This window comes from Mastomys coucha, unplaced genomic scaffold, assembly GCF_008632895.1.
Source record: "Mastomys coucha isolate ucsf_1 unplaced genomic scaffold, UCSF_Mcou_1 pScaffold15, whole genome shotgun sequence".
NCBI lineage: Eukaryota > Metazoa > Chordata > Mammalia > Rodentia > Muridae > Mastomys > Mastomys coucha.
This window is the reverse complement of record NW_022196897.1, coordinates 128,807,949-128,823,655: the sequence shown is the minus strand read 5'-3', so window position 1 is coordinate 128,823,655 and position 15,707 is coordinate 128,807,949. Positions and strand designations below refer to the sequence as shown.

General features: G+C 41.7%; 1 protein-coding gene across 2 annotated transcripts in view; it reads right to left on the bottom strand.

Moving 5' to 3' along the window:
- Nucleotides 1-15,368, bottom strand: part of Pcsk2 (proprotein convertase subtilisin/kexin type 2) — a 268,460-nt gene extending 253,092 nt beyond the window's left edge. For both annotated transcript variants that reach the window (XM_031372085.1, XM_031372086.1), the window contains exon 1: nucleotides 14,391-15,368. In XM_031372085.1, the coding sequence (XP_031227945.1) occupies nucleotides 14,391-14,564 (174 nt within the window). In that variant the 5' untranslated portion in view covers nucleotides 14,565-15,368. The remainder of the gene's footprint in view (nucleotides 1-14,390) is intronic.
- Nucleotides 15,369-15,707: the final 339 nt, after the last annotated feature.

The following is a 15,707-nucleotide window of genomic DNA, read 5'->3' as shown; positions in this document are numbered from 1 at the left end:
TTTTGGAGGGGAAACCGGGAATGGAGAAATTTACATGTAAATAAAGAAAATATCAAAAAAAAAAAATGTGCTTCTATATGATAATCTGTCTTCTAAAAGGTACTTACGTGTATTTTGTTCTTAGCTGGATTAAACTTTATAGGTATAACTGGCTGTTTTCTACAGCTATTCATTGAGACTTGAGGACAGTAATTAATCAAACCATTAGCATCATTGATGTCATCAGCCAGTGGCAATGGGATGAAAGATACATAACCTAGTTTTCTAGTAACTCATCTATTAAAAGGGAAGTGCTGTCTGCTGCTGAGATGTGAGTGATTCTGTAGGACAAATGGAACAGGCTGAGATATAGTTCCCCCTACCCCCTATTAACTCATCAATTATCCTAGGGTTTCCTGTAAGTGGCCACTTTGGTAAGCTAAGTATCATAGAAGGCTGACCTTTCTCTAAGTGTGAAATGCAAACTCCTCAGCTTGTGGTGGGAAACTTTTCATGACTTGGTTCTGGCCCACTTCTTTCAAAAATACTACTTGAAGCCTCTCTAAGACCCTTGGGCACTTTCTTACACATCCTGTAATCTCTTCTATAACTTTCCTTTCATTTTAATCTGTTCAAATTACAAAAGTCACATAAGCCACATGATCTCAACATTGCCTGGTTCATGAAGTCTTTCATTGCCTCACATAGAGACTCACAGCGCCTTACTTGCTTAGAAAAGAACTTCTCTTTGGGATTCTGTAAAGCCAGGCCCTATGTTTTTTTTGTCTAGCTTTATGTGCTCTCTGTATCAGCTGATATAGATACCCTGCTTCCATTCCTTCATCATGAAAACAGTACCTGTACATGCCAGTGCTGTTCATGCACCTCTCTGCCTGTGGGTGTTCCCTTGTGTTTATGATTCATCCACATGGGCCTAGAAAAAAAGGGCTACAGATTTGATGTTCTCCAAGAGTAATCCCCAACCAAAGAGAAATGGTACTGCTGGTTAAAAGTGGAAGCTTTCCCACTTTTTAATGGAATAATTCAGAGATAAGTGTGAGTATAAGATGGCCCTGGAGGAGAATTCCATAGTAATTATCCTCATCTTGTTCATGTCTCCCTAAATCCTGAGTTAGTTTCCTCCCATACTGACTCTAAACACAACTATGAGGTTTGCTTGGCAATGAGACTTAGTAACTGTGATATAAGTAAAGGTTCAAGAACTGTATAGTGGGCTTTAATCCTTTTCCATATTTTTAGAGCCTTTGGTAGATCCAAGGAAATGATAGTTTTTGTTTGTTTTGTTTTGATTGTTTCAAAGTGTATGTTTCAGTGCCCCACATCACACTTGCTTCTGGATGTACTCAGTACACGTATCCCATGAACTGAACACTCTATCTTCTTCCCTGATGTGACTGTGGTTCCTGTTTACTTTGTTGCTAACTGTTTACTTTGTCCCATAATCATTATTTGGGCATTTCCTTCTCCCTCCCCCCAGTTCCTTGCCTAGGGTGGTTTATTTCTGGCCTCCACTGCTGGCTTCAAATTAAGGCTCATGCCAAAGTGACCTGAAGATGCAACCATCCTAGGTATCTTTCAGCTTGAGCCTATCCTTCCTCTCCATCCTTTCTTTGTTCTTCATGCATTCCCTTTTCTTCATCCCATTCTTCCTCCTCTTCATCTTGTCCTTCCTCTCATCACAAAGTGCTGCTCTTAGATCACTGAAACATGAACTTTGAGGTAAACAAAACCAACAAAAGAAGGATAGTGCTTCAAAGGATCACAGATGGTTTGTTTCCCATCTTTTCTCCATGTTTTAAAACTCTGCCAGATCTTTCTTGTTTCCCTTTTTAGTTTTGACCGAAAGTGCATGGAATATAGTTATCAGAAATAAACTAGAATTGATATTTTGAAGGTCAACCACCTTCTTGAGTTTGAACTTCTACCACAATGAAAGATAATGGCTGCAATCTAGTGAAGCTGTGTTTTCCTTTAGTGCCAAGAGCACTCTAAAAAAGAAAATATTCGCGGATCACTTTTTTCCCTCCTTTGTTACTAAGTTTTTAATCAACAATTAAGTCATAGAATGGTAAGCTATTAAGAGCAATTAATCAATAGGAAATAATTTATTTAACACAGGTACAAAATAGGGTAGTATGATTACCATTTCTCATATGCTTAGTTTTCTTTTAAATTTTTTTTTTTATGAATGAACGTATACACACACGTTGCCTTATTTGTATTTGCATGTGTGGAAGGCAGAGATAGTTTCAACTATCTTCTCTTATCATTCTCTACTTTATGTCTTGAGATAGAGTCTTAAGTTAGCTAGACTGGCTATAGCTGAGCCTGGGGATCTGACTGTATCTGTTTTCCAGGACTTCACTTGCAGGCACACACAACCACATACAGCCTTTCTACATAGTTGTGGGAGCTGAACTCAGTCCTCACATTTTATTGCAGGATCTCATCATACCTGTTCGACAGAGAGCATCAAATAGCAATGATTTTAGGTCTATTTCATCATTTATTTTAATATTTATTGAGTGCTTACTAAATGTACTGTACTGTGTTACTATGGTTTGGATGAGAATGTTTCCAATAGGTTCATATGCTTTAGTATTTGGTCCCCAGTTGGGAGAACTGTTTGAGAAGGATTAGGAGGCATTGCCTTTTGGAGGAGTTGTATTGTGCTTTGAGAGTATAAAAGCTCACATAATTTCCAGTTGCTTTTTTGTTTTGTATTTACAGTAAAGGATGTGAGTTCTTAGTATCCTTTTCTAGCCACCATACCTGCCTGCTACAATAATGACGGACTCTAGAACTGTAGGTTCAAATAAACCTTTCTTCTTATTAGTTACTTTGGGTCATGATATTTTAACACTGAAGTGGAGACAGTAATTAATACACTCACCAAGAGTGTACTTAGAGAAGAATAGATTCTTATGCTGTCTTTCACCAAAGGTAAATCCAACAACTGTTGCTGGAATCCCTTAATCTATGAACAAGTTTGTTTAGAAAGCTATAATTTATAAAAATTTCAGGAGTAAAATCATGAGATGCAGATCAGGAGAGTCTGAAGTGAACTGATATGCTCAGCTCAATCAATTGAAATGCCTAGTAACTTTTGGGGCCAACAACTCTCAGGAATATCACTTGGTTTAGTTTGATGTCTCCCTTAATCCGGAAACACTGGTTCAGTAATTCCAAAGCACAACTAATAAGCAATAGGACTCAGTGTTCATTGAACATTGTGTTAGTAAATGTTCTATCCCTGTGGTCACTGTGTGACCAAGGTAACATAGAAAATAAAGCTTTAATTGAGCTTACAGTTTCAGAGGATTAGAGTCCATGATGCTGGAGTGAAGGTTTGGTGGCAAGAACAACTGAGAGATAACATTTAGATCCACAAGGAGGAGCTGGTGAACACACTGGCAAGGATTCAAATCTTTTCAAATTTTAGAAGCCTACCCTTCCCACTGACATAATTGCTCAATAAGGCCATACCTCCTAATCCTTCCCAAAGAGTTCCACTGGGGATTAAATATTCAAACATAGGACTCTATGGGGGACATTCTTATTCAAACCACCATACAAGTCCTCAATTGCACAACTAATGCACTAGGCTTGGTAGCTCATGGCTGGAACTTCAGTACTTGGGAGTCCAAGGCTTGGGAGGATTATTGTCAGTTTGAGGGTACTTTGCAGTACATAGTGAATAGCCAGCCTGGACTATATAGGGAATTCTTACCTCGAAACCAAATAAAAAAACCCAACACAACAAAGTAAACAAAATGAAAAATCCAAAGAGGTACAAAGAATTGAAAACCCCCTGAAAAATAAACCAGCAAACAAACAAATAAGACAACATAAATATCATATTTCATCTCCTTTTCATCATGTGTAAAATGATGGGTAAAACCAATATTTTTCTGAAAAATATCTCTTCCTGCTTCAACAGGCTGTAATTCTATAATTGCCGTTATTATTTGTGAAAATGTAAATGACTCTGGATAAACCAGCTAGAATAATGCAGACTCAATTAGTGAGGAATGTCACAATATTTTGGTGGAATAGCAATCTGCCAATGGTGTGACAAGTATTTAGAAATCATTGTTCATAAGAGTCATTCTAATGACAGCAAATCATGCTGCCTCCTCTCTACCTTCACCACCCTCTTGAAGGAATTGCTAGCATTTAGTACCCCCACTTGCTTTGACCTCTCATATCTAACCCGCCTTTTCAAGGCTCCTGCTCATAATGCATATCAATGGCTCATCTTTGCATACACTGAGAACATGCCACTCCCAGGCTGGAGAAACTATCAGCCATCAGTAAATGTGTAAGTGAACTTGTTTCAGACAGTTGCACAGACAGGACAAAACATTGAGGTCTGCTGTGCAATACCAGAGAGCTCTGGTTATTCCGATGTCAACACTTCTTTTTCACCATACCAATCTGGACGTTTCCTCAGAAAATGACTCTATGGAGTTATTCTAAATTTTTCTCCTCAGGTAACTGCTGTGTCCCAGCACTGCCCACAAATCATCTTGTGCCAGGGCTCTCTCCAATTGCCAACAGCAGTGTCCAAAATTCTGACTCCTTTCTAGTCCCACCCTCTCTTCCCTTGGTCTAAAGGTTGACTTTGACTTCTGATACTTTGAAATAATTACAACCCCTAAACTGATGTTCGTATTGGTTATCTTTCTTGTTGCTGTGTCAAAGTACCTGTACAGTCCATTGGCAACAGGAGAGTCTCTGTCTATAATGGACATGAAGGAACATGAAGCACCTGTTTGTGGTGAATGGAGATTCAGAGAACAGAAGCCAGAATGAGTTAAAATCACCTAAGGCCCACCCAGTGCCTCACATCCACTAATTAGACACCATGTCCTGAGGGTTCTACAGCCTCTCAAAACAGGGCTTCCATCTAGGGACCAAGTGCTCAAAACACAAATGTGTTGGGGACATCTCATATTCAAACAATAGCCAAATCATTACCACACCTTCCTCTGCAAGTATTTGATCTTGCTTTCACTCAGACCATTTTTTTTTCTGTGTTAAGTTCTCCTCCATTTTACAACTGTTAATTCCTAAGTTGGGAATTCTAAGGAAATGGAAATGTGCCAATGGCTCACTTGATGGTTATCAATTGCTTAACAAATAGAACATCATTGTCCATCTTTCCCCCTTTAACCCTTTAATCTCTAATCGAGGACAGTTTTCTCTTTCTGCTTAGGCTTCCCTTTTTGCTTTTCAACACTGAGAAATTTAATGAGAATGAGTAATCTGGGCTTGAAGTCTGGCAAAATGATTAGTAGTATATTTCAGACACACTACTAATTTCAGATAGAATTAAAAAATACTATGCATCATGGCTTTGGTAGAAAGTTAACATGTATATATGACATGATACAGAAGTGACAATCTAACAAACTGATCAGTATAAGCAGTAATGTAAGGGGAGCTCCTTGGATTCTAATTTTCCCATTTTGCAAATCACTGAGACCTAGACTCATTACAATTTGAAATACACAATTAAATAATTAAACATGTAATTAAATAGATATTTACATATTAGTCATGTAATGACAAACATAAATTGTACATGTAGTATTTTTCTTAAATTCAGGGACATATGTTAGAAAATACCTTCTATATGGCAAATGTACTTGAAGCATAGTAAGTTTAGTTTTTCTAGTCACACTCCTCTTTTGTTAAAGTCTGTAATGGTTGAATCAGAGGATTGGAAATATAAAGACAGCATGTATGATGTGAGTCCACTTCTGTAAGTAGTTGGCTGATTTTTCTCTTACATATTCATGTAAAGAAATCTGCATTGAAATGTTGCTGATGGCTATCTCTGAGTAACAATACTTAGGATAATGTGCTTCTCCTCATTTTACTTGGTACTTTAGAGGATAATGAAATTAGGAAAATAAATGGATGAGTATGGAATTTAATGTCAGTGTTAGAGTTGTAAAGGAAGAGTGGCTTGGATCTTGCTCGTCTCCCTCTGTCCTTGTCAAGCTACCATCAATACTGTGTGAAGCCCTCAGTTTTGTTTCAGTCCATGTCAGATTTTGTGCCACTATTTCAAACACAGTGTGAGGGCTTGTTGCACTTGGCTATGCTCATGAGACAATTTCACCACATCACATCCTTAAAACGTTGTAGTCAAATTAGCTTCAGGATTAAAATCTCTGGAGCAATCTGCCAAATCAATGCCATTATTTTTCTATATTAGTTTCATCTGTTCATACCCATCAGAATAGCAGCATTCCCTCAGTTGTGCTTTCTTGACTCCTTACCCATTTGTGATCTCGTAAATCACTAAACAGGATTTACAACCAACACACTTCAACAAAGGAAGTAAACTATAATGTCCTTTTATTTTCTGTCACAGCTAGTTAGATGGAAAAATAATCAATCTGACTGCCAATGTGAGAAGAAACAGGAGAAAAAGTTTACCCCTCCCCTCTTTTTGAGTAAAACCTGGCTTTTTGAGACGCTATGGCTGAAAGTAGAATTGAAGCAAACTCATCCGTAGTCTCAGTCATCACTGTGTTGTACAGTCTGATCTACAGCCTCAAGAGGCCCTGAAATAGATCTAGATTTCTAGTTTCATTCAGTTAAGAAAAGAAGCACCACCCTCTCCCCTTCTGTGTTCAAATCATACTTTAATCACAGACTTTATTTTTTGTCTGTGCAAAGATGTCCTCCATTTCACTCCAGTTAATTCCTAAGTTGGGAAATGTGGGGAAACAGAAGTGTGCCAAATGGCTCACTTGATGGTTGTCAACTGCTTTTACTTCCTGGCTGAACTCTTTCTTACAGAGAAAAGGATCCTATATGGGTAGTTTTTGAAACCACACTTCTTCCAGTACATTCTTTTTGTGCTTATGGCCAAATTATCACCTTGTGGTCCAAGAGTTTTGTCACTGAAGAAGAACCCATTAAGCATCTATTATGAGTAGCTTTATTGGCTGCAGTGGGAGCACAGAGCTTTGAAAGAGTTTTATGTTCTTTCTAGAGAAAACAAATTAAAAAATTTTAGAGAGGTCATTGACAACATGAGATAAAGACACAGTACATAAGCTCTGAAAGGCTTTGAGAGATTATTTTTTTGTTGTGATTTGGCTTGGTTTAGTTGTAAGGTTATAGACTGAGTCTGGCAATGTAAAAGGGGGATACTTATTGATAGCATATTAGCCTTGGAAACACTGATATTTGTCTGGGTAGTGCTGACTGCTCTAAAGATAAGCTTCCAAATCTCAGCACTCTACCCTAACATTTAGTTTCTCACTCATGGAAAATCTTCTGGGTCAGCAATCATAAATCTGAACTCCTTCCATTTTGTGACTATGTTACTCTCATGATTTGGCTTTCAAAGTTGCTCTTCTCAACATCATTCAGCACCAGTAGAAAAAGAACACGAGGAATCATTTGGTAGGGATTTTTTTTTAATGCATCAGGCATGAAACAAGGATATATTATTTCTGCTTACACCAGATGGGTTAGAAATGCTACATGCTGACATTTGTCTACAGCACACACTGAGAGAAGTACATTTACTGAAGCTCAAAGAAAGGTGGGAGTGAGTTTGATAAAATTAAGGTTTTAGCTGATCCTCTAGGTATCTTTCTGTAAACTGGGTCTCCAATGGCCTGGGTTAGCTACCTCATAGAAATAATTCTCCTCTGTAAGGCAGCTAGCCAGTCAAAATTTCTAAGGAAGCCAGGATATGCAGCTGCAACAATTACCATGGTCTATGATTAACCAACTTCATGGATATCTTGGATCTGGGACATTTCATGGACATTTCTGATAGTCCACAGATGGATTTCTTCATTGGGCTAATGTAAGTCTTGCAAAAGTTCACTACATGACTGCTTCTTTGTGTAAAAGGGTGCTACTATGCCACTGTCTGGTTCTTGCAACTACCAATAAAAGATGTTTAATGCTCAGATCCCACACATAGTATAATAGTTTTTGCAACAATAATATTTTGAATAATATCTTTAATTTTTACAAATACTATACATGTATACAATGAGATATGATGATATCTACCTTTCATTTCTCCTCTTCCAACTCTATGAATGTCCCCCACAACAAGTCCCCTCCCATTCTTACTGATTTTTTATTTGTTTGTGATAAATCATTTAATCTAGTTAGTGCTATCTATATGTGCATGTGTGTGTGGCCATTCATTGGTGAGTAGGAAACCTACCAGAGGTTACATTTTCAAAAAGGAATGATTCTCCCAAGCCCACAAACTGCCAGTCCAGAGACAATAGCTCCTTTGTTAAGGAATAGAGGCCTGGAGATTATCTACCAGGTCTGTGATCAAACTTAGGCTGGCTTGATCTCGTATAGGTCTCATACAAGTAATCTCAACTGTTATGAGTTCAGGATTATGACAAAATTTCACAGTGCTGCTTTCCATCATTTGTTTCTTACATTCTCCCTACCTCCTTCCATGATGTTCCTTGAGCCTTGGTGGTGGTTGGGTTAAAATAGATGTCTCATTTAGGGCTGAACACTCAGTCTCTCATTCTTAGCCTCTGAGCAGTTATGAATAAATGTTGAATAAAATAGTATTCAAATCATAACATGTTATGAGATATTTCATTTTAGGTGCTCATCAGGTAAAGCTGCAGTGGAAATTGAAATGTGGTATGACCACATACTCACCAGAGTGGTTGAGAGTAAAGAGGTGTGAGATATCAAAGGCTGGTGAGGGAGTGAAGTAACTGGAGCCCCTCGCACTGCTGGTGGGAATGTAAAATGTCATAATTGCTTTGAGAGACTTTGTGACTGCTTGTCTGTTGTAGGAAAAGTTCTAAATGTACTTCAAGACATCTGTTTCCTACTGCTGATAGCCTTTATAATCTCCTCTCTTGAGCAAGGCAATATGGGGTAGGACTATAAATAGTTGGATTTTACTTCTGTGATTAGATTACAAGAATTTGGAGGTAATAATCAAACATGTAGGCTACCAAAACAGTTGGTTTTCAGAAAAAAAAATCAGAAGAGAAATTATCATGGTGTGCCTGAGATAATCAAATTGATCTAAGAAAGGGACAGAGCACAAGATATTTGAATGGCACAGTATGTGAAGGCCTGTGGAGGGACACTACTGTGAGTAAGTGAATTGGCCTCTAGGAGCATACATAGCCTTGCTCCAAGCAGCATCCAGTGAGGAAACAAAGATTCCAGGTCTATATCCACGGGAAGAAGATGCTTCTGAAAATCTGGGTGTACATGGAAGCAATTTATTCATTGATCATGCTTCTAGGTGAGAGCTTTCATTTTATCTTTTGAAGACTTCAGCAAAGGACTCTATCTACTAAAACCTACCATACAAAATGCAGTTCTACAGGCTGCACATTATAGAGATTTGTTACACAGTGTTTTAGATTGATTTCTGTTGCTGTGATAAACACCAGCACCAAAGGAAGGCAATGGTTAATTTTGCCTACAATTCCAGATCACAGCCCACCCACCATTCAGGGACTTTAAGGAAGGAGCTCAAGCAGGAACTGGAGTAAAACTCATGAAGAAACACTACTTATTGGCTCCTCGGCTCATGCTCAGCAAGTTTTCTTATACAATTTTGAAATACCTTGGGGGATGGCACCTTCCATTGTGGGTTGGGCCTTCCCACATCAATCAAACATTAAGACAATTCCCAACAGAACTGGCCATAGGCCTATCTCATCTTGGACGTTTCATCATTTGAAACTTATTCTTGCCAGGTGACTCTTATTTGTGTCAAGTTGGCAATAAAAACTCACCTGGACATATTGCAATAGAAATCTAGTGCTACTTCCTAAACAAAAGTGTGTGCATAAACCATGGACTCTAGTAATTTCTAACAGAAGGCACATCCATGTCTACCCAAATACATGCACTGCTGCCTGTTAGTATCTACTGGGAGCTTGTGCCAGCATCTCTGGTACCTAAATTCCAAATGCTTGATCTCTTATATATAAAATTGTATATAGTCAACACACATACTTCTGGAGGTACTATAAATAATCTCTACTTACTTATAGCACCTAATGCAGTGTAAATGCTGTATAAACAGTAAACAAATTGTTTGGTGAATCAACAAGCTAAGAAATATCTGTTCGGTACAGATGTACCTTGGGTTTTCTCACCCACCCACGGTGGAGTCTGCAGATATGAAGCCACCTGGATATGGAGTGCCAGCTGGACTTTGGTATCCCCCAAAGTGATGTTTCTATTTATCCAAACTCAGAAGTACCCAGGAAACAGCAGAGAGCCTTGGAGTTTCTCATAATAATTGTTTCTTGACTTCAGTGCTTGTGCTACAGTGTAGTCATTTTGTGAAAATAGTAAGCTATATTCTTTCATATGTTAAATTATATATCTACAAAGTACAATGACCCAAAATTTATTTTTATTACCTGCTAGTACAATTACTAGTAGATCACCTTTAGAATTGAAACATCCTTATACATACAAAAGTAGTCATGCAATGTTATCAGCAAAAGCACCCCAGTGTTAGTTCTCCATCCATAAAAATCCAAAAATATAATAAAACAAAAAAAGTCAAACAACGTTTAAAATGTTAACTCTTGAAAGAACTTTCCTCCTTTCTTATTTTGCTTGATGTTCTCGCACACAATTGGCTGAAACTGTGCTATGGGATTCATTATCTTAATAAGTTTCATTTCCATTTCAGAAGAGTCAAAAATAGTGTTCTGAGAAGTAGGAGGTGCTATCTGAAGTCATCTTTGTCACCACTGAGTTATTTGTATATAGAATCTCAGATGGACATGGCTTTAGGTGAGGACCAGGTCAAAATAAAACATAAAAACAAAACAAACACTAAACAGGCATTTCACTCTCTTTCCTGGGGAAAACATAAATATTTGCTTCTACTGGTCTTCTAGTGATGAAATCATTAAATCATGAAGAAAACCTTTCCCAGGACTTCATGCCCAGTACAACATGTGGCATCCTGGTTAGGAAGGAGAAGAATCTTTTAGTTCTGATCTTCTGAAGAGGAATACAGATGTGCACAGTAGTCAGTGACACATGTTCATATCTCAACAGCAAGCAAATGATAATTATAGCACAGGTAAAAAATAAAGGAAAGAAACCTTTTTTTCACATTTTCAAAATGGGACCTCCAAAGCAAAGCTCTTGGCGTCAGGGATGGCTTCCTGGAAGTCAAGTGAAGTTGGATTTATATTTGAGTTATTTCTTTCGCTAATATAAGGCAGTTACTTAATGTCTTAGAGCTTTGAATTTCATCTGAGGATTGATGCTGATGATTCTCCTTATTTTGTGAGGTTAGGATGAGATACCCTGTAACACAGAAGGCCCCTCTCATCTGCATCCATGCCCCTTCCTATGTGTGAATAACTAACTGCTGAGAATCTTTCATACCTGACATTGAGCAGGAGGAAATTAGGAGGTCTGCTAAGGCTTGGAGCAACCACAGAGAAGGATGTCTTAGGGTTTAAAATGCAAAATACAGGATAAAAAGTTGGAACAAGTGTAGAGCAGTGCACAGAGACCAAGAGAGGATAGTGCCTGGGAAACAGAGTCCTAAGAATACCTTCTCTAAGGGCTGTCAAGCACAGCAGTTTACAAGATAAGGCCAAAAAGCCAAGAATGCAGAGGATGTTGGCTCTGAATACGTAACTTCCCATGAGTGGCTGAGGATAGGACAGAGGGCAGCAGCTGTTCCTGCCTTGTGGACAGGGAAGCTCTTTATGGCTATAGCATCAGGCAAGATTTAGGTCCAAGTCTTGAAGGATAAACAACATGTGATCCTTCAAACAAGAAAAAAAAGGGCTCATTGAGGGTTGAATGCTCTTTGGGCATTGCACCACAAAGCTTCTTCAGGCAGAAGTACCTTGTCATATACAGATTAGCCCTTGAATATGTATTAGAGCAAAAGTCTAGGATTTGGTTAGGAGGTACTATCTGAGAGGATAAGGAGAGGAAAAAAGAGACACCAAATTGAAAACCTGTTCTTCATAGTGGGGAATTTCAGCTTGATATTACAATACAAAATTAGTGACCTCCCCTCCAAGAAAGAATGGATTGTGGAGAAATAGTCAACCCCAAAGTATATGTGTCTTTCTGTTTAAAGTCTACCCAAATTGCTGATAAACCATAAGATTGTCTGTATATTTCCTGGCTTCAACCTCACCATCACAACTGCTAAGTACTCATTGAGTTATTTATTCCCATTGGGAAAAAAATGGAAAATTGATGAGGTTAGCCATTATCAGGCTCAGCTATACCTACCTTTCATTAAGATTTTAGCATCAGATCTCAGGATGTGTTTTCAAGGAGTATAGAAAAGGAGAGAAAACCATTGCAGCAGACAGGGTCTGTCAGGGAAGGGCTAACACATGGGTACTGAAAAATTAAAGATCTTGCTGCCTCCTCCCTATGTAGGGTAGCCCAGCCCCAAAGCCCTGTTAACACCTAGCATGGGTTTTCTAATAACAGAAGCATTCTTGCAGTTGTTGATATTAAATACGAATGTATGCAAGCAGGCTAGAGAGAGAACTCGAGTTAAGGTTGCATACAGGTGCTCACATGGAGCAGTTCACAATCTTCTGTAATCCCAGCTCCAGGGGGATTCAATGCCTTTGGCCTCTGCCAACCTACACACACACACACACACATGCACACACACACACACACACACACACACACACACGCGCACACACACACACACACACACACACGCACACACACACTGAGATGTATCTTTTTTCAAAAGGGAAAAAATGCAAGGTCTCTGACACATGAAAGTTCTCACTGTCAGATATCAGCTAACTATGATCACTCATAGCCAATGGCGCTAGGACGTTGGATTTTGCCAATTTTGGGGATGGGGAGGAGCGAGGTGAAGTGGGGTGTCCCCTTGTTTCAGGGTTGGATGTCTTTTGAAAGCAGTCTCCGTGGGCTCGGGAGGCCAGCAGACTGCTCTATCAGCAGGAACCTGGTCTCCCCTGTTCCACCTACACTTCTCTTCTCCGGAGCAACTAGTTCTCTGTGTGTGAGACCCGCCCGCGCGCCACCCGCAGACCTGCGCTTCTTCCAGGACCTCTGTGAAACTCGCTGCCAAATACAGCTGAGGTAGAATACGCGCAGCGCCACTGGTGAGTGTAGGCGGGAGAGCCCTGCGCTCCTGAAGGAGCCGTCCTAGTGGCTGGGAACCCGGCAAGAGGCATGGGAAGTTCTAACAGGGGAGACCAGTTTGTGTTGCCCTTCAAGGGAGGGAACGCAATGCTCTCTCAAGCCTCTTTTCTTGTGGGATCAGGAGGGAGGGGACTGCTCACGGGTACCAAGCTGCATCCTTTGACCTTCCGTCCCCTCAGTCTGCCTTCTCCTTGCATCCTCACTCTCCCCTAGCGGTGCCAGGTCCCCTAAGGACACTCCAGATCTGGGATACAGATATTTCGCAGGAAAAACAAACAGGTCAGACATGCTCCCCGCCAAATTTATTCTTCTCCCCTGTTCCCCCCCACTCAGGACGAGTACCCTAACTTCTCCAGAGGTTGCCAGAGGAACCCAAAGCTCAACACCTTATCCAAATAGTTCAACTTGGACAACTTCTTGGAATGGGGATCCCCGTGCTGTTTGGGGAAAACTACTCTGGCTGCCCACACATCAGGAGAGGACACCTCGACTTTTCCGGGGAGGGGAATCCCCCTCAGAATCCATCTCTCTTGGCAGCGTGGTGTCCTACAGAAGCAAATTAAGAACTCTCCAAACAGGAGTGCGCTTCTGGAGTGGGAGGTCGTGAGCAGGGGCCAAAGCGCACAAGTTCAGCACTCGTTTTGGACAGAGAACTCCGTCCACGTTTCCAAGTCAGAAAGCTCTTGTCCGCTGGAAAAAAAGCTGAAACTGAAGTCGCTGGGAGAGAAGTCCTCTAGGCGTGGGTCGGGAAACTGAGGTGAACTGCAACGCTCGATCTTTGAGCCATGTCGGTGGGAAACTATTCTTTCTCCGGGGCGTGGGGGGCTGGGAGACTTCCCTGGCAAAGCAGCCGACGTCAAGCCCAGCTGCTCTGGACTCTATCCCTCTGTCCCTAGGCAGCCTAGAGAACTTGGTACCTCGGACAGCAGCCGGGGCGCACAGCATCCTTTGCAAGGTGCGGTCTTATTTTGCCCCCACCAAGTCAAACACCAACAAATTATTTCTCTGACCTTTCTAATACAGATGAAGGACATTTTAATTACATAACCCATGAAAGATCACCGGAGGCAATGTCGTGTTTGAGAACCGATGGTAGAATAGCTGCATAGCATAAAAAAGACAGAAAACTTGCAAATCTGCAACGAGATTGCGCAAGGCTGTCCCTTCTCTGGAAACAACATGTGAAATGCATGGAAAAAAAAGAATCTTACCTTTCGGACTCCAAAGCCGTGTTCTGCTGCAACTTGGCGAGCCTCTTCCTCTCCGTCTTTATGCAACTCCACAAGAAAATGATTCGTGAAGACGGGTCTCTCAGCAGACGCAAAAACCATGACACAGAAGAGGAGCCCGGCCGCCTTCCACTGGGATCCACAACCGCCCTCCATCCTTCTTTGGGAGTGAAAAGTGGGGCTGCGAGGCGCGCAGGGTGGAAGAGCGGGGGATGAAGAGGGAAGATGCAAACAAAAAATAGATATGTAGTTTTTGTTTCTGTTTTTCTTTTTTTTAAAAAAAAAATCTGTGTATAGCAAAAGAGGCAGAAGAGAAGCTTGGCAAACAGCAAATCTGTGCGCTGTCCACCAGCAGCTAGGGAGCCGTGGAGTCGCGCAGCCCGGCTGGCTGGCAGGGGTGAGAATGTGCGGAGCTGTGTGTACCCGAGAGAAAGAGCTAGTGTGTGTCTATGCTTGATGCTAAATCTGCATTTTCAGCTCCTCCTCAGCTCCAATTCCAGAGGGCTGGAGGCGAGTGCCAGCCCGGGTGACGCGCGCCCGCCAGCGGCCAATGGAGGCCAGAGGATCGGAGGGCCCCGCCCCGGGCCGCCCCGAACCCGTCCCCGTCCCCGTCCGCGCCCGCCCTCCCCTGCCCAGCTGGCTGCCCGGGTCCCCGGGGGCGCCGCGAGCCCGCGCCCCCGCCAGCTCCTAGCGGCTTTGCTCCGCCCGACCGCTGCGCGCCTAGGAAAATCCCCCCGCTGCCACCCGCCGCTGGCGCCCGGTGATGTCATTGTTTGTGGAAATCTGCACAGCCGATCCGGGAAGGGAATTACGGTGCGTGCCGCTTCAGAGGCCCCGATGGGAGCGGGGCCCCCGGCCGCTCCCTGTTGCTCCTCTTTGCTAGTCTGAGCTGCAAAACAACTCTCCTCTCTTTTCTCTTCTCTCTTCCCTTCCCCTGTCTTCTCTCATCTCAGTTCTTTCTCCCCTCTTTCCCTCTCCACTCTTCTCCCTTTCTACCAATAACAAAGCAAATTTGATCCTTCCCGCCCCCTCCACTTTGGGCAAATCCCAGGCTGGGAAGAGCATCCTTCCAGAGGTGACTCATGGGAGCAGGAAGGAGCCTTTTCTCTCTGTTCTTTTCCCGGTGCTCCAAGCAGGCCAGAAACTAAACATCTGGCAGTCCAGCGGGAGTCCGGACTGCCCTCCCCCCACCTGCGATGGCTATTAGGAGAGACTCCTCTAGAGTCAACGCTGCACCTGCATCCCAAGGCTGCCAAAGGAGATGTGATTCTTATGCTGGGAGACAGATTCTCAGACTCT